The following is a 19,944-nucleotide window of genomic DNA, read 5'->3' as shown; positions in this document are numbered from 1 at the left end:
AGTGCCATTTTCACCTCATTCTGGCTTAACGCTACCGCTCGATTCGAACGTTTCGATCTATTCGAGCAGCATGAGGCTCGAATCGATTCTATTCGAACAGAAGACTGTTCGAATCGATTATATTCGAGCGCCCACTATCTGAATTCGATGCATTCGAGCCGTGCAGTCCGATCGAATAGATCGAATATATTGACACGCTGAGCCCGGTAGTCAATCGGAAAGGTCTCCGGCGTTATCCAGGGGTGACTGCCTTCGATGTAAGGTAGATGCCGCAGAAGCTCTAGGACTTCTTCTGTCTTGTAGATTCCCACTCGTGCCAATGAATCTGCTGTGATATCGGGCCACCCGCCTGGAGGAGCATCATGCACGAGGAGGGCATCTATATGCGGCAGGTTCTTATAGAAGGCCGTCAAAGCGGTAACAATGTTTTCGCGTGAATACGTTGCCCATTGGTAGAAAAGTCGAGGGTCTGGCCCGGGTTTGCGCAATTCCTCGGGTGTAGCCATTTATGTCTTTGGTTTGTCAATAATCCTGTCTTTGGGAGGTGAAGAAGGGGACCTAGATCCGCACAGACGGCACCTGAAGGAATCGAAGCGACAGAGTGACTGCAGCCTGCAATTTCACCCACCATGACTCGGCGGGGCAGCATACCCTTGTGTGCCGTGGGGGGCAGTCGATGCCACCTAGTTACTTGTGCTGGTCAACCCTCAGCCAAGCTGTTATGCTTGGAAATGTGAACAAACGTGGGAGATAGTAGTTGGCGAGAGTAGTTGGCATGACCCGTGCATCCCAAGAGCGCTCATAGAAAGCCAGCTAGTTTAGGTCCGTGGCCGCCAGAACGACGCTTTTTGCACTGCTGCAGTTCATGGAATGCAAATCTCGAGGTGCGCACTTCATGGGCGGAGAATAGACGCGAACCAAAAACATGCTAGCTTATCAACACTATCGTGCCACTCAAGAGCAGATACAGCCCATCAAGTGGTTAGCCAGTAAACCTGAGCGCCATTTATTGCCTACTCAGTGGTGTCCCTTCCAAAAATCGGACCCAGCGTGTAATAGTCACCTGAGGCAGTTTCACCTATCAGACCAGTACTTTGGTGTGCTTCCCGGGCTATCAATATGGCGAACAACAGTCGGGGCTGAGGCTCTGGATTCTGCCAACTTCTTCCTTCTCTTACTTAGCTGCACCCATAGAGTCAGAGCAGCAATCAACAGGCTGGGAATACCGACTCCCAAGCTCGCACCTAGTGCTACGATGTCCGATTGACTCAGTCCACCGTTAGATTTGGTTCCTTCTTGTGTATCGCTCGTCGGTGTGACATTGGTCGCTGCGCCTGTCCTTGTTGGCACGCTACTGCCTTGTCCGCTTGTCACCCCTGTTACTTTAATGCTGCTAGTGCCATCCGTCGCCGTCGCTTGTGCTGTTTCGATCGCGATATTTGCCGTTGCGCAGTATGAATCGTACAGACCCAACATGTTTGATAGCTCCGTGCTCCAGTTATCGACCACTTTGATACACCCCTTACTGATGCATGACGACAGGTACGACGTGGCCGAGCTAGCATAACTAGTAGGATATGTCAGCCTGAATTCGTTGTCATCCAACTTGCGACGTACCCTGTGCTGCAATAACAACCATTCAATGATGCACAACCACAACCTAGCCCCTGGCCAAGCCCGTAAAATCCCCCATTCACTCCGCAGACCCATATCCCGCGGAACTCGAGGCAGTTCGCTGCACAATCTCTTGCCGTCGAGTACGCCGTATTCGACGAGGCGATGGAGACATACGCGAGGGGACCCTGTGTGATGTCCGTCGCTCCTAGGATAGTGGTAGAAAAGCAGGTGAGCAATACAAACATATGCATCCAAGCCATGGTGAGGCCAGGGCACAGCTGAAACGCGGTTTGGGATAGAATGACCACGATCTTTGCATAAAGGTCGATCAAGTGAAGACTTGTCTTCGGACGTTATTGAGTACATAAATATTTTGGGCTGCGTGCAGACTGAAGCTTGGCGAAACATCACTCATATAGGGCTGAAAGAAATGGCGTCCAATAGCTTCGTATAGTGGTCGAAGCATCTTTCAGCGCTAGCTATTTTCGACTAACTGCCGACGCCATGCAGAGATCCAGGCCGCACTCTGAACTTGGCAACTCCTTCAAGTTTTTCTTCGTTCATCGGTACGGCCAATGAATTCAATGCATTGCCCCTTATCTGGTCATCTAAACCAAAACGTGACTTTTTATAGTGTGATAGGATGCAACGCCCAAATCGCCTTCGCTTCCCATCAAATGAATGGCTAGTATCCAAACATATCCCCGCAGACTTTGGGCTCCAGGCAGTCACTCACAACAAACACACAGCGACGAAGAAAGGTACGAAAAGTAGACATAAAATCTTCAACGGGAACTCCCCAGCTTCGCTGTAGTATGGGATACCCCCCTGGCAAGCTTGAAGGCCAGCGGCATACCCAGCTTCGTATCCGGTCCAATACCACCGACCTTGACCTTCTGTATACTCGCCGATACCGACACACCCTATATTCCAGCCTTGGGTATATCCAGTATTGTAATCGTCCGTATTATACGTCTAGTGGCTAGTGTCAGTATTATGTGTTAAATATTCCTTGTGTTCGGACTTTCACTTACCTCGGAGTCCCCTCCGTGGCTTCCGCCCTCTGATCCGCCAGAGGTTCCTCTAGTTTGGGTTGGGCGGGGGATGTAGGGGGTGGTCAGCCGCGTATATTTTGTAGGCACCGGCACTAACAGTGATGTGATCCTGGAGGTTGGTTTGGTCGGCGGATAGTAGGTTGTTCGCTGAGGTGTACGCGAGGTTGTGGTCTTTGCCTGTCGCTCAATTTGCGATGGCGCTCGAAGTGTTGGCGTGCTTTCTTGGCTGCTAACCTGCTCTGATAATACCAGAGATACCACAAGGGCTAGTGCAAAGCGTGAGAACTGCATCTGAGTGGTTCCGTTTCAGTGTATCGTCGAATTACTTCTGATCTTTTGAGAAAATGTTTACGGGCAAAGGATGTGCATGGCGTGACGTGGGCCAGGAAATATCAGATACGGAAACTTGAGTAGATATATGAAAAGTTAGTTTTTTTTTATCGCTAATGGGTTCATGCTTGTTTATTTGTGAACCAGTCAGTGTATTGAGAAATAAAATATAGCCTCAAATTATATCGCTCATTGAGAGTTTTCAATACGTCTCCGTAGATATAATTGCTAAACCCTACTGGTCTTCTCTTCAGACTCAACCACTGGCTGATTCCTGCTTGCATCAACGTACCAGTAGCTTCCCTTGTGAGCAGATTGAGCATTAAGATATAATTTTGTAGTTTGGTCTTGCCACCTTGAGCTTTCAACCTCGGTGGAGAAAGCACACAGAAGACAATAATGACCAGAAATTGTGCGTTGAAAGTTGGGCATAATTTTAGGTTTGATTTCTTCCCCTTCCATCACTTGCGAACACTGACAAATTAAGAAGGTAAGATCAGCGACAGGAAACTACCTTTCAACCCATGACACTTCAGCCGTCATATTTCTCGGTTTTATGACTAAGATTGACTATCAGGCATCTCCTACGTGATCATCTCTGGACATGACCGACCGGGTTTAAACGGGTAGTAAATATAATACAAGGTGTCTATCTTATATCTATCATGTACAGCACAGTCTATGACGCTGCCAACAGAACAGAAGACTCCGACAATAAGTCACCCCATGGAAAACGGAAACGCACTCCCTCTCACCTTTGCCCCATACCATCCCCATCCGTATCTTGCATACCCCTGAATAAAAAATCCTCGGCCTCCCTCCACCACCCCCTATCGTAGCGCCACAGCCTCAGCCCCCTGACCTCGCCCGTGCTGTCAGATAACCCACCCTTCAACTGCTCCAAGCACACCTCCACCTTCTCAGAGTCGTTCTCCTTATTCATCACCGTGTAGTGGCCGTTCCACGCCTTCCTGCGGTCCTGGTCGCTGAGCCACGGCTCCCACTTCGATCTGCACACCTCGTTAGTTTTGCGCTGCGCTCATAAAAGCGCCGAGCCCTAGGGTCCCAAGGGACCTCGGGTAGCAAAAAGATCAGACAGAAAGCCGGCCACAACACACCTCAAGCCCTCCCTCAGCCCGCGAGCCCGCTCCCCGGCCCGCGCATCAACCCCGACTCCGACGCCCCTGCCCATGCGGAACACGCCCTCGCGGGCGACGCACATACCGAACCGCTGCGTCGCGCCCGCGAGGCCCGCGAGGTCGCGCCGCAGCTCGCCCAGCCGCGCACCCGGCAGCGCGTGGAACAGCGTGACGTGGGCGTCGACCTTGAGGCGGGCGGGCGGGAAGTAGCGCCGGCGCAGCCCGGACATGTGGGCCTGGAGGCCCGGGTCCGTGAGGAGCGTCAGGACGTAGACGTCTTGGTCGTCCGCCGGCGGGCCGCCGTCTGGGCCGCGGCCCGGGCGGGGCGGTGTCTGGGATCGTGGACGGCGGTGCTGGCGGTGGTGGGGATGTTGCGATGTCGTCGTCGTCGTCGTCGTCGGCGGTGGGTTTGAAAGGGATGAGAAGGACGGGTCTGTGGAGGCTCGAGGAGACGCCGAGGCAGGAACCGTGGTCACGGTCATCCTGGCAGCCGAGCGAGTGCGGTGCCGTAGGCTTTGCATTTCGTTTTCCTCGGTCAAGACGGATGCGTGGCATGCTTTATGGTAAGGTAACTCGTCAGTCAAGTCAGGCATTACCCTTCACCGGCCGGAACCATGACGTCAATGATACCAACACAAGATACTAGCCGATCCACAAGGTCACAATTAGCAGCAGATTCATTGCTCGGGTTGGTTATCTCTTGGTTTCGATTTGTATTGTGCCTTGGCGACGTATTTCTACACTACATTATGTAGCCTTCCAGAGGGACACATTGCTGACACCGGATAGCTTTACATTGCCACCCTGTCCGATCTAATCTATTGAGCAGGATGGCCGTCCGGACAGTGTGTAAGAGCGATAAGTCAGACACGACCACCGATGCTGTTGTTGTTTTTGATGACTGGTGACACACTTGATGGAAAGAAGATGCATTTGAATGCGTGCGGAATGCCGTTGCCCCCTGTGTCCGGATGCAAATGCACGAATCGTAACCCTTAGACTCCGCTGACACTCGAACTCCATGCCAATGCAATGATTCCTCGGCTCCCTTCGCCTTCCGATGCTGCGAGTAGGTGACTAATGCTGCCATGATTCCATCTTTCGGTTTCTTCTCAGATAACGCTCCTAAAACATTGCCGCCGTCTCATCCATAGCAATTAACAAAGAAAACTACGACTATCATTACAATGGTCGCATGTTGGTGTATGCGACTGATTCTGCTGGGCAGCTTGCAGATTATTTTGGTGTGGATTACTTCAGGTCATTGGGATCGTGGCGGAAAGTGCACTGATCGCCCTTCGCGCACTTACCCTGAGCCCAAAAGGTGCAAGGTTTGGTGCCGATGAGTGACCGGTTGATCCCCTTGCGATCATAGTCCTTGCCTCCTCGGAAGGCCTCCTTATTGTCTTTTCGGCCTCGGCTGCCTTTGTCGCGCGACTCATACTCCGATGGGCCGTAGTCCAGCGCGCCATCTGCGGTGTAGGGTGCGCTGTGACCGCCACGGTCTCGTTCTCGTTCTCGCTCGCGGTTGGGTTGATGAGCCGCTTGCTGAGGCTGCTGATATGTGGGAGCGGCCTGGCCGGCTCCTTGTCCCACCGATGCATAGTACGCCGCCCACGCAGCAGCATTTGCTGCATTAGGATCTTGAGCGCCCTGGCCTGGATTTGGTGGCTGGGAAGCCTGGGCGCCACCGAGGGCGGCAAGCAGGCTTCCAATTTGTGCATTTGCGTCAGGTGTTCCTTGTTGCTGATGTTGATATGACGGTGCTTGGGGTTGCGCAGCCTGCTGTGCCTGCAGGGCCTGGGTCTGTTGTATGATGGCTGCATATTGGTCGTAGGTCAACTGCGAGCCCTGGCCTGGTTGAGGCTGTCCTTGGCCTTGGTTCATCTGAGCAAAGTACATTGCCCAGGCTGCTGCGTTCGGATCTTGCGTAGCTTGGGGTACAGCAGGCTGCGCAGCGACGTGACTAGCGGCGGCATTCTTGCGAGCGAACTCCTCAGCCAGTTTCATGGCACGGTCCTTGGCATCATGTGTGGCTTTCGCCGCCATGTCCTTGTTGTATCCTATCTGCCACTCTTTGACGTGATCAGGGTTGGATCTCATATGCTCCGGGGGCTCAGTGGCGGGGAACTGTTTGCCAATAAAGCCATGAGCCACATCCTCGAAAGCCGCAGCGTGTGCTTGGATCCTGGCATCGCCATAGTCATCTCGTCGCTGGGTCTTCAAGTTGTTGGGGTCGACAGGAATCGGGTCAACCCAGTTACGGACCGCGTCCGAACTCATCACTCGCAGGACCTCGGCATCGCGCTCGGTCTGTGTCATGGCACTAAAGCGAGACATCGCAGCGGATGAACTCGCAGTACGGGCAGCTGGTGGCATACTCGGTGCAAACGCATATGGCTGCACGTGTGTCGAATGAGACATGTTTCTGAGTTGAGCGGAGAGTTTGTCCAGCCTGGCAGCGCGTTCGGGACTGGCCCGAGTGCGAGATCGTTCGATCATACGTTGTGTCGCCACGCTGGGTCCGAACTGTGCAGCTTCTGTCGCCCTCAGATGAATTTCTTGCAGGCCGGGCGTGTCGGGGTGGAGCTGGTGTGCTTGAGGGGGAACTGAAGGCTGCTGAGCTTCCCGGCGGGGTGGCGATTTGGGAGTGTCGGGAATATCCATCGCAGACGTGTAGATGTTCATGAGATGCGTTTGCTCATACTTCTCCATGAAGCCCTGCTCTTCGGTATGGAATTCCTTATTTCCGCCTCGGCTGGTGTAACTCTTGTCCCGCTGGCCCGGATTGACGTTGTCGATGTGGGAGAAGATGATCGAGGGAGGATCTCTCCACTCCTTCAGGGCAATCTCCTTGGGCTTACCCTCTTCCGTGTCTTCCTCCTCTTCATCTTCATAGTCCTTCTGAGCGCCCTGATCCTGGCCATCGGGACCGTGGACACGAGCCCGCTTCAAGGCCTGTCCTTCTGACCGGTTATCACGGGCGTCACGTATCATGTTGCTAGCGCGCCCTTCGTCCTCGGCAGCATCGTGCTGGAAGATGCGCACTTCTTCCAGCTCGTGATCAGGTTTCCAAACAACCCTGAGACCACGGCGAGCCTCTTTGCGCAACCTTCGTGCCTTCTCCTCGGGAGTCTCGGATGCTCTGGAAGGCTCCTCCTTCTGTCTGGGTGGAGACTTGGGCTTCGTGATTTCCGCCAACAGACCACCAATCATAGACGAAGTGGACGTCGGCTGCGGCTCTGGCTTCTTGACGGCAGGCTTTGCGGCAGGTCTTGCCCGTCCTGGGAGGATCGATCCACCGGCCTTTGGACGAGGCTGTACGATCGTGGTGGTTTTGGCAGCCGTGGCGTTCGACATCGTCTTGGATGCCGCGGAACTGTTTGATGAGCCATCCATTGCAACCTTTTTCGTTGCACGTGAGTCGACGTCGTCGTCTCTCGGTCGTTTGGACGGTGATCCCGATGTAGTCTTCGTAACTCCGTTACTGACCTTCCTAGCCTCAAGGACAGGGGTTCCGCCCGGCTGGACCTTCTTTAAGTCAGCAGATGCCGGCTTCTTGGATGCTGAGACTAGGTCTTTGGCCATGACAACCGGTGTCTTCTTCGCGAGGCTCGTCGATTCTTTGAGACTGCTAGCTGCCGCCCCTTCCTTGGCCTTTTTGTCAGCATCCGCTGCAGGACGCTTTGCCTTCAGCAAAATTTGGTCCAGGTAGCCGTGGCAGATCTTGTCGAAATCTTTGAGATGCTTCTTTTGGTACTCGGGAACCTTGAGGACGTTAACCACGAGTCCACGCTCCATCGTCGTGAACTGCGAGAAGAGTCGCAAGATTGCCTTTGGAAATGGACCATTAAAGTCCTTCGAAGCCAGAGAACTTCGGAGGGCATTCCAGAGAATGACGGCCAATTTGTGATTCCCGCCCATGTTCTCCAGCACCGAAGGCTCAGCGTATTTTATGGCTGCCCCGACGGCGGCACGGATCAGATTGAGTTGGGCGAGATGCTCTGCTTCTAGTGCCGCCAGCTGCTTACTCTTCTTTTCCTTGGCGGCTTTGACATCCTTTTTGAGGTCCTTTGCTCGGTTCCAGAGCTTTTCTATGTAGACACCGAAGCTGTGGATGGCATTGCCTGTTGCATTGGGCTGCACAGCTTCAGCTGGGTCTCGCCAGACAATCTTGATGATATCGTACTCAGCGGCCTTGATGGGATCGCTTGGTTTTGCAGACTTCTTGATCTTGCGTGCTTCCTGGTCTTCCTTGGTCTCCTCAAGGCCATCAGAATCGCTCTCATACTCTGAACTGTCGTCTGAGGACTCGCTTTCGGGTCTACGCGCAGACGGGGCTTTGCCTTCAATCATAGCTGTCGACTTCTTTCGCCCATGCTTGCCAGAGGGTCCGATGCTTTCTCCAGTCAATTGCGTCATCTCACTATCCAGCCTGGCCTTCTCCCCAGCGATGGCTCGTTTCTTGGCGTCATGTTCCGCCACCTTCTCCTGCTTATGCAACCAATCCCAGTCACGCTGTATCTCACAGGGCAAACGTGAAGAGTAGCTCGACAGCAGCGGTGCGTCTCTCGCGTTGAACTGGGCCACGAAATGGAAGGCCTTTTCAGGAAGGGGCTTGACATTGGACCCATCAACGGGAGAATCAGCAACAAACAAATTGGGGCAACCGCGTATTTCCGTGAATCCACCAGCGGCGATAGGATCAAAGGGAGGTCGTGAAGGCACATATGTCAGAGTGGCATTGTTCTGGACACCTTGCATAGGCCCTGGCGCTGGGTGCTCTATGAAAGTCTGTGCATGGGAGCTGGCTGTTTGTGAAGCAGCAGGAGGAACATAGGGTAAGACTGCAGGATTGTTAGACTGCGCTGCTGGTGGGTTTTGCATCGCCGAAGCCGTGCGCTGGACGGGAACATTTCCTGGCGTGTGGGTAGGCTGGGGTGAGGCTGCCGACAAATTCACTTGACCAGCTGCTTGCGGCGGCTGGATGGAATAACGGAGCTGGCCCTGGAAACCAACGGGTGACTGTGTGGGGGCAGGCACGGGGGTCTGGTACGGGCTGCCAATGTACTGTCCTTGGTTCACCTGGAATTGGTAATGTGAGGTGGCCGGGTTAGGAGGCTGCTGAGGTGAGTGGCCCGAGGCTTGATGATTACTATTGGGCGTCAACTCGGCCCTGAAGGCACTCTGTCCACCGTGGTTGACAGCAAAGTGGCCCGAAGCCCGCGCGGCGGGGGGCGGCGTGTGCGCATGGGATTGTTGCAGTTGCTGCTGGTACAGGTTCTGTGGGACCTGGTCCTCATACCTCAAAGGTGTAGGGTATTGCGAATGCGATGGTTGGGTTGGTTGGGGCTGCCAGGAGTTGTCGGTAAAGCTGTTCGCTGGTTGAGGGTTGCCATGATTCGACTGGACGCTGAAATGCTGGAACGACGGGTGCTGTTGCTGTTGCTGTTGCTGTTGCTGTTGCTGTTGCTGTTGCTGTTGCTGTTGTTGTGGCTGCGGCTGCACCTGTTTTTGTTGCCCTTGCCCCACGAAGGCCGGATCATGATAGGATCCATCGGGGTACGACGCTGGCTGAGCCGCGGCAGGGCTGCTGTGCTCCACGGAACGGGTGGTGTCGTTGTACGCAGTGCCGGGCGGATAGTAGTCCGGGGCGGGATAGAATTGCGGGTCGGAGGCTCCGGGGTGATCCACAGCGCCCCAACTGGGCAAGTAGAAATTATCTTCGGCGAACCCATCGCCGTACCCCAGGGCAGGGTCATGAGAGTTCATAGCATTGTCGGTTTCTCCTCCTTGGGGATGGAACTGCCCATTCGGCCAACCATGGCCGCCGTGTGCCATAGTTGTTTAGCCGCCTGGGGATAATTCGTGCACGTGATCCTTGGGAGGGCGGGTTAGCGACGGGATGGTGGTAACGAAACGACTGCAGCGTGATGATTGGCCGCAATGGGGTGGGGTTATCGGTTATCAAGCTATTGCAACACGATGCGGGCCAATGGACGGCTGCGATTGTACTCACTTCTGGTAGAACGGCGCGCTGAATATGATACAGGTTTGATGTACAGGGTATTTCCAACAGTTTATTCGGGGCGTAGCGATTGCCCGGCGGCAAAACGGTGTGGGCTGCTGCTCTGCTCTGCTCTGCTCTGTTCTGCTCTGCTATGCTCCGACCAGCAAAAAGATGTAGGTGCGGGTGTAGACAGATGTGGAGAGGTGTGGTATTAGCTCAGCCAGCTCGGGGTGAGACGTGGGCTGAATCGGCACTAGTTCCAGGATCTAAACCGCAATTGGTCAATCAGCTGCTGCAACGAAGATCCAAGCATCAATGAACAAGAAACAGGTGTACGGAGGGTGAAGTGATGTTGGGATGGCCGCATCTGGCGGAGGAAAAGGGTCGGTGGTAGCTAGAGCGGATGGACGCCGAATGCCAGGTCATGCCAGCAACCTAGGGAGGACAGCCGGGTGGTTGTCGCGGCTCGGTATCGGTGGCTCTGGTGGGCTGGTCTGATGCATTGTCCTGTGACGCGACGAAGCCCACGGCTGTCAGAATGTCGCCAGATCCACCACCGCGCAATCAAGTCTTTGCAGTCTTGGACGGCAGGAGGAGCGGACCATCTGTTCAGAAGTACACATAGCCCCGGCGACGCTGCTTTAACGGTTCTCGGAACCGGCAGGTGCGCATGGTGGTGATGGTAGTTGTGCCTGAGGTCTGCCTTTGGCTCAGATGCGCTAGGATTCTGGTTCTGACAGCAGAGCAATTTCAAGATTTTGAAGCGTGGAAAGACGGACGGGCCAGCAACACCAGTCTCTCTGCACCACCACAACTTCTGATGCAGCAGCCGTAGTCTATCGCAAGTCTTGTTGACTACCGCCTGCTTCTTCTGCCCCTTTTCGCTCTCCCTCCTTTTGCGGTGGGAATTTAGAAGTTACTGGGAAGGCTGATGAGTGACGGTGGTCTGCCTGTCTGGACACCAGACACCAGGTCGGCTCTAGCGCGCGCTGATTTGCCAACCAGCTCAGCTCAGCTCAGCTCTGCAGGCTGGACGGATGCGTGTGCCTCTTTGTTGACTGATGGTCGCGCAACTCACCACCTGCGAAAAACCACCCCTGCCACACTTGCAATTCATGGATGCAGGTTTCGAGGAAAAAAAACATCGCTTGCTTTGCGTACGTGCGTCATATGAATCTTGCGGTTTGGTATGGGCTTGACAAGGTGACTCAAAGGTCGGGTGCAGTGCTTGCAGAGGGGGGGAAGGGGGAGGGAGAGAAGGGGAGGGGGAAGTTTTGAGTTATTTCATACCCGTAGATGGTGGCAGTTGGGTTTTCCTTGCCTACTGCCAGTTGTGCTGCTTGTTCATCATCAGAGAAGGCCCGGCATGATCGTGCATCACTTGCTCTCAGTCAACGAGAGGGGCGTGACAATTACAACATGGTCCCCCGCTGGCAGGCGCAGCTGAGGAGGATTGATCTGATCTGTCTAGAATTTCTTTGCAAAAGTGGTGGACAGGAGGCCAGGTTCAATCGAGAATGAGAAGTGATCTGCCCAGCACCACAATGCCCAGTGGCAATTTAGAGAGAATTATTACTGTCCAGCAGCGCCCGAGTTATCTCGAGCGACCAAGCAGTCCAGATGAAGTAAATCAGCAGCCGCACCAGTCAGAGGTTCCGACGGCAGCGGCGGGAATGATGGAGGGTTGATGGACGGTGCTGAGGGAGAGGTGTCGCGGTTTGTTGTTGTCGCGTGCGATGATGAAGAGAGGAGAAGAGATTGGGAGCGGGTGTGGAATGGCTGGGCGAGGGGGGCAGGGAGAAAAGCCAAAGGAAGCGCGGGCTGGCGGGAGCGGCCTAAGATTGGGTCTGGGCCTCTTGACCTGGGGACCAAGTGGGAAAGAGGTGTTGGCGGCTGCCCGTGGTGCCTTGCTGTTTCGGCTGCGCCATGAGCCGTGTGGCCCACCAGCTGGAGGCCAGCGAAAAGGCAGAAGTGACCAAACCCCAGTGGTCCGTTTGGGTGGCCAGGGGCCCGTCGCTGGACTACAGGGAGTCATGCAGTGGGACGCAGTGGGTGGCCGTGGAACACTTCCAGTTCGATTGACGGGGACTAACTTAAAGGACCTACCTAGGTAACCACTTGGTCCACTCTTCAGTTAGGTAGCCTGGTAGCTCACCAGTGAGCCAGACATCGAAATGCTCACGAACCGCACAGTACATTGGGGCCTAGAGGTTCATTGTTTCGCTGGCCAAACCTTTACCCGTCAAATGTCATCTGCCCGCGCGTGTCAGTGTAACAAAGTCGCCAAGCTAGCCGCATACGACGGGATTGGGCGACACGAGACGTGAGACACTGTCCGCTCTGTGGCGGATCATCCTCAATTCCGGCTTCCGACCCGTACCTGGGTTTGTTAAGTAGCCGATAGCTCTGCCTGCTGACTTCCTGGAGGATGTGGATGCCTAGGAAAGGCAGAGATGTGTGCCGGTGAGGAGACGTATGCATGTGCTGTAGGGACCGAGAGCTCGCTTGGGGGCTACTCTGCCGTTGCTATATTTCTCTGTTCGTGTATGGGTGGAATAGCAGCTGGGCAACGATGTAAGCAAGGTCCGTAGGCATATCCAGTAGCTGGCTCTTCGCCCCTCTGGCCAGGTCATCATATCTTTGAGAGTTGAAGACAGCGAAGCATTCCGCGGCGACCCCGACTTTGACAGAGCAAGACCTGGTTCAGAACAAGAATTCCAAGAAACGACCGATGCCATTCACCCATCCAGTCGATCCCGTCTTGTCACGTCTCCTCCTCGTCCGTGTCCGCCGTGTGCCTGTGGCGTCAGTCGTTGGTCGACTGCAGCTCCACTGCCACCTGCATGCATCATCGCAACTGGCCAGCCCCACGCTAGAGGCCGGGTACTTCCAGGTACTGGCAGCACCTAACCCCAGGCCAGCATCTAACTTACATTGGATGCATGCAGTCCGTACCAGTAGCACCGTAGCTCAGCAGTGCCTCCTGCGACTGCGAATATTGCCAGATTGCGAAACTCCCGAGGTCCCCCAAGTTACCTACAGCTGGAGGCAGACACACCCGGCCAGAGAGCGCCGCATCCCCAATCGCATACACAGGCTTCGCAGGCCATCCCCTTGTCCCGCGAGAGAGGCCCTCGAGCATGGCTGCCAAGGGCGATTCGCTGCGCGACAGGCAGATTGCCTCGTTGCGCAAGATCCTGAACCTCAACCAGGACACCGACCCCAGGGACGACGACGAGCACCACGCCAACGGCACGCTGGCCCCGGCCGGCCCCTTGCTTGGCGCCGACGGCGAGCCCGTGTGGAAGGTCCTCGTCTTTGACGACCTGGGCCGCGATGTCATCAGCAGCGTGCTGCGCGTGAGCGACCTGCGCTCCCTGGGCATCACGATGCACATGTACGTCTCCCCGCCAAAGCTAGCCCGCCCGCCGCCCGCATCTGCGGCCTGGATATGTTATATATTCACCTGCCCATGCACCTACATGCGCACGTACATACATGTCCAGACAGGCCTGCGTCCTTCCCGTCCCTCCGTGACTTGGATTTGAAAGCTAACCGCAAACCAGGCATCTTTCGGCCTCCCGGCATGCCATACCCGACGTGCCCGTCATATACATGCTGGAGCCGAGCCCCAAGAACCTCGAGGCCATCACCAGCGATCTGCAGAAGGGCCTCTACTCCCCTGCCTACATCAACTTCACCTCTTCGATACCACGGCCTCTACTGGAGGACTTCGCCTCACAGACCGCCACCGCCGGCACCTCGGAACACATAGCACAGCTCTACGATCAGTACCTGAATTTCATCGTCGCCGAGCCGGACCTTTTCAGCTTGGGGATGCAGAAGGAGAACACATACTGGGCACTGAACAGCGCAAAGACCAAGGACGAAGAGCTGGACCATGTTGTGGACAAGATTGTCAGCGGGCTGTTCAGCGTCGTCGTGACACAGGGCGTGATACCTATCATACGGTGTCCCAAAGCTGCCGCCGCCGAGATGATTGCAGCAAAGCTGGACCGAAAACTACGCGACCATATCCTCAACTCCAAGGACAACCTGTTCTCTGCGAGCGCTCGACCGGCCTCGTCCGCGGGAACCGCTGCTTCCCGGCCCGTGCTGATCATCCTGGACCGGAATGTCGACTTGAACCCAATGCTGTCTCATTCCTGGACGTACCAGTCCCTGGTGCACGACGTCCTGAACATGAAGCTGAACCGCATCACGATCGAGACGCCAGTCGACGAACAGAACCCTGCCAAGGGCGTTTCCAAGAAGGCCTACGACCTGACGGCTTCCGACTTCTTCTGGGAAAAGAACGCTGCTCTGCCATTCCCTCAGGTCGCCGAGGATATCGATGCCGAGTTGACCAGGTACAAGGACGACGCTGCCGAGATCACCAAGAAGACAGGCGCTTCCTCTATAGAGGATCTACAAAATGACACGAGTGCGAGCGCGCAGCACCTCAAGGCCGCCATCACATTGCTGCCAGAATTGCGCGAACGCAAAGCCACACTTGATATGCACATGAACATCTTAGCTGCGCTTCTAACAGGAATAAAAAACCGACAGCTAGACAATTTTTTCCAGATGGAGGAGGAAGTCATGAAGCAGACCAAAGCGCAAGTGTTGGAGGTTATTAAGGACGAGGCTAGGGGAGACCAGCCACTGGACAAGCTGCGATTGTTCATAATCTGGTTCCTGAGCACCGAGCAGGAAGTAAGCAGAGCAGAGTGGACTCAGTTTGAAGATGCCCTAAAGGCCACTGGCATTGATACCACATCACTCGCCTACATCAGACAGTGAGTCCAACCAATTGCACCCTAACGTGAACTCCAAAGCTGACCATCTCTACAGGGTCCGAGCCACGACCAAGATGACGCAGCTGACCACCATCAACAACCCTACACAACCTTCTAACCAGCCTGGCTCCGACCTGTTTGGTCGCTTCTCGAACCTCTCCACCCGTCTGACTGATCGAGTCAAGGACGCTGGTGTGACACTGCCTGGCGGCTTCAACCTAGATTCTCTGAGTGGCGCACTGAAGAACCTCATCCCCGTAAATCGTGACTTGACAGTGACAAAGATTGTCGAGTCCCTGATGGACCCTCAGGCGGCAGCAACTTCGGCCCTCGCCAAGACGGAAAACTATATGTACTTCGACCCAAGAAGCGCCAACGCACGAGGAACGATGCCGGCTCCAAGTGCTATTAGAGCAGGGGCTGGCAGCACGCCCGGTGCGCTTCCAGGCACTCAGGGCCCCGGCATGGGTGCGAGCTTTGGCCAGAGACGCCAAGGTTACACAGATGCCATCGTCTTTGTGGTGGGAGGCGGCAGCATGGATGAGTATGGCAACTTGCAGGAGTGGATAGCCAGGACTGGTGGAGAAAGAGCCAAGAAGAGGGCCATCTACGGAGCCACGGAGATCATGAACGCCACCGAGTTCTTGAGCGGACCCCTCGAAAGGCTAGGACAAGAAGTCAGTAGCTAAGCTGCATAACTTTGTGGGCATACAAGAAAACAAAAGGCTTGCGGCGTAACGGCAAATGAGACTTTCCGCCCTACAATTTGGGAGTCCTAGTAAGCAGACCAAGGCATTACAATTATAGATCAACGAATAAAGGACAACGAAGGGACAGAGTCATTGCACGAAAAGCTGCACCCCCAGATGACGAGGATACCGAGTGCTATAGTGAGATGCTCGTGGGTCAAAATCGTTTGTAGCATGTGCTGCATAGCTGGGCCAATCATTACTATAGTGACAACGACAGAACTCAGGGACTCTCATTTTCGGACAGTAAATGCTTCATTGATGAACTCGAAACTCATATTCCCGTCCAACTGCGCTCGACTCAATCATCATCGTCGTCCTCTTCCTCGTCATCGCTGTCGTCCCCGCCGCCATCACCACCAGCCGCAGAATTGAACGGCACTGCCCCAGTGGCGGGTTGAACCGGCGCGCCCGCCAGCGCCGCGACCCGGTCGAAGTCGGCCTGCGGCACCTTCGCGAGCCCCAGCTGCGCCTGGAACCCGCCGAACCCGACATCGTGGAAGTTGAGCACGGCGGCCGGCGACCCGGGGTTGCCCACGGCCTTGCTGCCCAGCGCCCAGCCCATCTCGACCGTCGCAGTCGCGGCCGCGGCGTCGAGCCCCAGCCCCGCCCCGAGGCACCCCTCGCACAGGAACGTATAGGTCAGGAACGAGGCGTTGACGGCCGTGCCGTCCGCGATGGGGCGGGCGACGAAGGTCCCCGTCACCTCGGGCGGGTTGTCGTCCTCGTTGCGCGCCTGCCGGAACGACGACACCACGCCCGTCCCGGCCGCGTTGGCCCACGCCGCCATCAGCAGCGGGCCCTCCATGTCGCCCGTCAGCGACCACCCGCCCCAGCCCGCGCCGTTGACCAGTGGGAACGTCAGCTGGCCGATGAAGGACGACGACGCGTTGCCGGCGGCCGCCGTGTCGGGAAGCGCCATGGCGAACCCGAACCCAGACTTGGCTCCGAAGAACCGCTGCATGGGGATCCCCGTCGCTGGCTCCGTGAAGGCAGCCGTTATCTTGGTGCCGCTGCCGCCCTCATCGTCGTCGTCGTCGCCGGCGACCGCTGTGGCCAGAAAGAGGAGGATTATAGGCACGAGGCTAATGTGCAGGAACAAGGAGTGGTAAAAAAGTCTAGACCTCATCGTGATGTATGAGTGGAGGCCAAGATCTGAGGATCCGATGGTGACTGGATTAGAGGATATGTTACAGTGAACTCCCTTGATGGCGTGCCACACACTGCGAGCTGATCTGAAGTCATTCAGGAGATTCTGGGGAACCTTTATACATCGTTCCAGTGCCACGAGAATCGCCAGACTCCAGTAGCGTCCTACCTTGGGGACATACTCAGAAGATGGATATCAGAACCCTGCGAAACGTTTCCTATACACCACACGGCCTGCGTGGTCCAATGACAGCACATAGGTTGATAATAGCCCAGCCATCTACGAATCACAGGCCTGGCTGGGCGTGCCGCGCAGCCGGTGCACGCCTGTCTGCCAAACAGGCAGCTTGTCGCCGTCATCCAAAATAGACTGCTACAGGGCAAGGTTCGCGGCCGGGCCCTCCCTGCGCAGCTCACGGCCCACATCGACACATGGGCATCAGAGGCGATCGTGGGGCGGGGGGGTCCGACTCGGGTTGCCCACTGTCGACGCCTGGTCGTGTGCCCAGGTGCTACTTTGGGTGATGCCTTTGTGTCATGTCGGGGCTCGCTTGCCTGGGTTACTCGAGTCGAGAGAGATCTCCCGCCAAACCCGCGAATCCCCAGGTTCTGATGGACGTGAAGATCTGTGTGTGGGGCGCCAAGGTTTGGCCAAGCCTCGTCCACGGCTGTGGGTGAGACGTCAACCGCCGGGGATTTGGGGCCAAAACGCCTATACCATGGCGCTAGTGTGCCTCAATAGTTTGACGAGATGGCAGGTCTCTTGGTACAGTCTTCATTGGGGCCTCCAGTCAACTCCAGTCAAGCAATGGCCAAGGCGAGAAGGTGGGCCAAGTTCGCCTGTCTTTGCAGTTTCAGGTCATCTTATACCAACCATGGCTCGTGAAACATCTGATGAGACCTATTTTAAGAACACACTGAGGCATTCTGGCGGCGAAGAGTAGGGCATGTAAATGACTTTCGTTCGCAATGAAACCTTGCAGCCACTACAGTGTCTTCTCCGATGGTGATGCGACGACTCTCAGGTTAGTCGGAGGCCGCAATACGGTCACATGTATAGGCTTTGGTATGTGAATGTTGACGGCGAGTTGACTCATCACGGGTCTAGAGAATGTAAGAGTATGGGAGACATTTTCGTCTCATTCCAATTTCTCGTATACCATAAGCGTATAAGGTATCGCCTTAGCAGGCGGGGCCACGCCAAAACGGCAAAATATCATTGGTATAGAATGCTATGTGAAGCTGAAACACCGCATGGTCTCGTAGGTATTTCCATCAGGTAAAATTGCACGAAGTGAAGTTTTCACCTTCACAACCCTGGCATTGGATGCATCTCGACTAAGCTTTACTATCCTGCAGCGTCTCGTTCAGGTGCCGCTTTTCCGGACGCCACACACAGTACCATGGTCCCAAAACACCTCTTACCAGATCAGCATCATATTGGTACAAGCGAGACATGTACGCTTGGAACACTGGGATGCCAGAGGTGATAATCCGGTCTGCGCTGGACCAAAAGTGCTTCATTGTTTGATGGAGAAATATGTGTGACGGGTTGCAAAACAGTATTGATCTCACAGCTTGCTGAGCAAGATCCTCTGAACGATCACATCGCGTCACGGTTTCCTTCCAGCAGATAATCAAATGCTGGGGTACCGGTACCCGGCCAAATTGGTAATCTAGACAGCATCCTTGGCTTCAAGTAAGAAGTGAAAGATTCTTGCATATGTACAAGGATATGCGCTATTTACAACCAGATAAGTCCTTAGTCACCCCTCTATCTACAGCGGTAGAAGCGCTGTTGTGCTGTACGAGTTCCACGCTGTCGTTGAAAAATCATGGCATGACGCCTAACCCATATCTTACATGTACTCGGGATATATAAGAAAACGCTCAACCAAAGGAGCAACAATGTACGCGGGATTCGCCCCGAGACTGCAACCCAAAAACCGCATACCACACTATGTATGCCCCGAGCAGTCACATTCCATGTTTTCACAACCCGAGTTGTGTCTGCTGACTAGACGGGGTAGATCGGGGTCCTAATTCCCCACCGAAGCAAATCATTGATTGTTCAAGACGTCGAATATTCCCTCCAATACCATAGGCTGCGCCGGCGGTGTCTGCCCCGAGAACCCGCAATCAAAGGAATCCTCGAAACTGATAGGGGTAGTAGTGGCGGACGTCCTCATTGAGGCTGTCTTCACAGGTCGAGGCTCAAGCATCCCCAGCCCGATCTCCTCGGTGCTGGAAGCGGACCGCTCAGCTTCGAGTGCCATGTCCAGCCTGGAAGAGTACTTCCGCAGGGTGTGAGCTCCCCCAGAACCAGGAGTTCGGGGCAATGGCTTCGGCGATGGGGTGGACAGGAGGAGAGGTGAAGGGGACGAGAAAGAGCCTGGGGAGGGGGGATCATCCAGGCTTGATGAAAGGAATTCAGTCTCGAGGAGCTGAAGCAAATCCGTGACCGTAACACCTGGCGGGAGGCTGAACGTTGGCCGCGGAATACGCCTGTAGGCTGGTGGTTTCCGTGGTTGATCGCTCAGCGTCTGCGAGACTACGGGATCGGGAATGGTTTCGTCCTTTCGCGGCTGCGTTAAAGCCCTCGGGGGTTCTTCATGTATGGAAGAAACTTGGGCTGGTGGACTAAGAGGCTCAGGTGTACCAGTATAGTCGGATGGAGCGGGGCGCTTGGGAGTTTCCGGGGCCACAACATGTACGGGCTCCGCAGGATGGGCCGCGCGATGGTTTTCTTGTAGGCGCCTCTGTCGTAAAGAGGGCTCTCTCCGAAAAGCTGTCTGCAACCGGAGTTTCCCTTGCTGGGACTTGGATAGAGTTCGTTGCAATCCGTTTGGGGCTGGCATCATACTCGCCCTTACGTTGTTGAGGGAGTCCGAGGGGTTCTGCGACTCGAACGCCGATACCGCCTGAGACACTGGCACATGCTGATCGCCAGTATGGTTCATCTCCTGGATGAGATAGTGCAGCTGCGTCTCGTCCAGGTCTGCCAATACCTCATACAGGGAGCCTAGCGAGGAAGAGGGCTTGTGCTGCTTTCTATGAGGCGGCGGAGTGGTGCCCATGGGGCCTGAAGGGCTCTGA

The 19,944-nt window shown here is 55.3% G+C and overlaps 6 protein-coding genes across 6 annotated transcripts; 1 reads left to right on the top strand and 5 right to left on the bottom strand.

The window, feature by feature from the left end:
• Nucleotides 1-134: 134 nt before the first annotated feature.
• Nucleotides 135-506, bottom strand: JN550_002826 (uncharacterized protein; the record flags this gene model as incomplete). Its single annotated transcript, XM_049314164.1, has 1 exon — nucleotides 135-506. The coding sequence occupies one exon, from the start codon at nucleotides 504-506 to the stop codon at nucleotides 135-137; it is 372 nt and encodes a 123-aa protein (XP_049175351.1).
• A 3,247-nt stretch (nucleotides 507-3,753) lies between these two features.
• JN550_002825 (uncharacterized protein) lies at nucleotides 3,754-4,623 on the bottom strand (the record flags this gene model as incomplete). The annotated part of the gene is made up of 2 exons (XM_049314162.1): nucleotides 3,754-4,012; nucleotides 4,121-4,623. 2 exons carry the CDS (start codon nucleotides 4,621-4,623, stop codon nucleotides 3,754-3,756), a joined length of 762 nt encoding a protein of 253 aa, XP_049175350.1.
• Nucleotides 4,624-5,392: 769 nt separating this feature from the next.
• JN550_002824 (uncharacterized protein) lies at nucleotides 5,393-9,982 on the bottom strand (the record flags this gene model as incomplete). The annotated part of the gene is made up of 1 exon (XM_049314161.1): nucleotides 5,393-9,982. One exon carries the CDS (start codon nucleotides 9,980-9,982, stop codon nucleotides 5,393-5,395), a length of 4,590 nt encoding a protein of 1,529 aa, XP_049175349.1.
• Nucleotides 9,983-13,291: 3,309 nt separating this feature from the next.
• JN550_002823 (uncharacterized protein) lies at nucleotides 13,292-15,639 on the top strand (the record flags this gene model as incomplete). The annotated part of the gene is made up of 3 exons (XM_049314160.1): nucleotides 13,292-13,548; nucleotides 13,718-14,950; nucleotides 15,006-15,639. 3 exons carry the CDS (start codon nucleotides 13,292-13,294, stop codon nucleotides 15,637-15,639), a joined length of 2,124 nt encoding a protein of 707 aa, XP_049175348.1.
• A 361-nt stretch (nucleotides 15,640-16,000) lies between these two features.
• JN550_002822 (uncharacterized protein) lies at nucleotides 16,001-16,828 on the bottom strand (the record flags this gene model as incomplete). The annotated part of the gene is made up of 1 exon (XM_049314159.1): nucleotides 16,001-16,828. One exon carries the CDS (start codon nucleotides 16,826-16,828, stop codon nucleotides 16,001-16,003), a length of 828 nt encoding a protein of 275 aa, XP_049175347.1.
• Nucleotides 16,829-18,908: 2,080 nt separating this feature from the next.
• JN550_002821 (uncharacterized protein) lies at nucleotides 18,909-19,925 on the bottom strand (the record flags this gene model as incomplete). The annotated part of the gene is made up of 1 exon (XM_049314158.1): nucleotides 18,909-19,925. The coding sequence occupies one exon, from the start codon at nucleotides 19,923-19,925 to the stop codon at nucleotides 18,909-18,911; it is 1,017 nt and encodes a 338-aa protein (XP_049175346.1).
• Between the last annotated feature and the right edge of the window lie 19 nt (nucleotides 19,926-19,944).

The sequence above is a fragment of the Neoarthrinium moseri genome (genome assembly GCF_022829205.1).
Source record: "Neoarthrinium moseri strain CBS 164.80 chromosome Unknown scaffold6_Wmoseri_CBS_16480, whole genome shotgun sequence".
Taxonomy (NCBI): Eukaryota; Fungi; Ascomycota; class Sordariomycetes; order Amphisphaeriales; family Apiosporaceae; genus Neoarthrinium; species Neoarthrinium moseri.
Note: the sequence above shows the minus strand (reverse complement) of the source record. Positions and strands in the feature narration are given on the sequence as shown.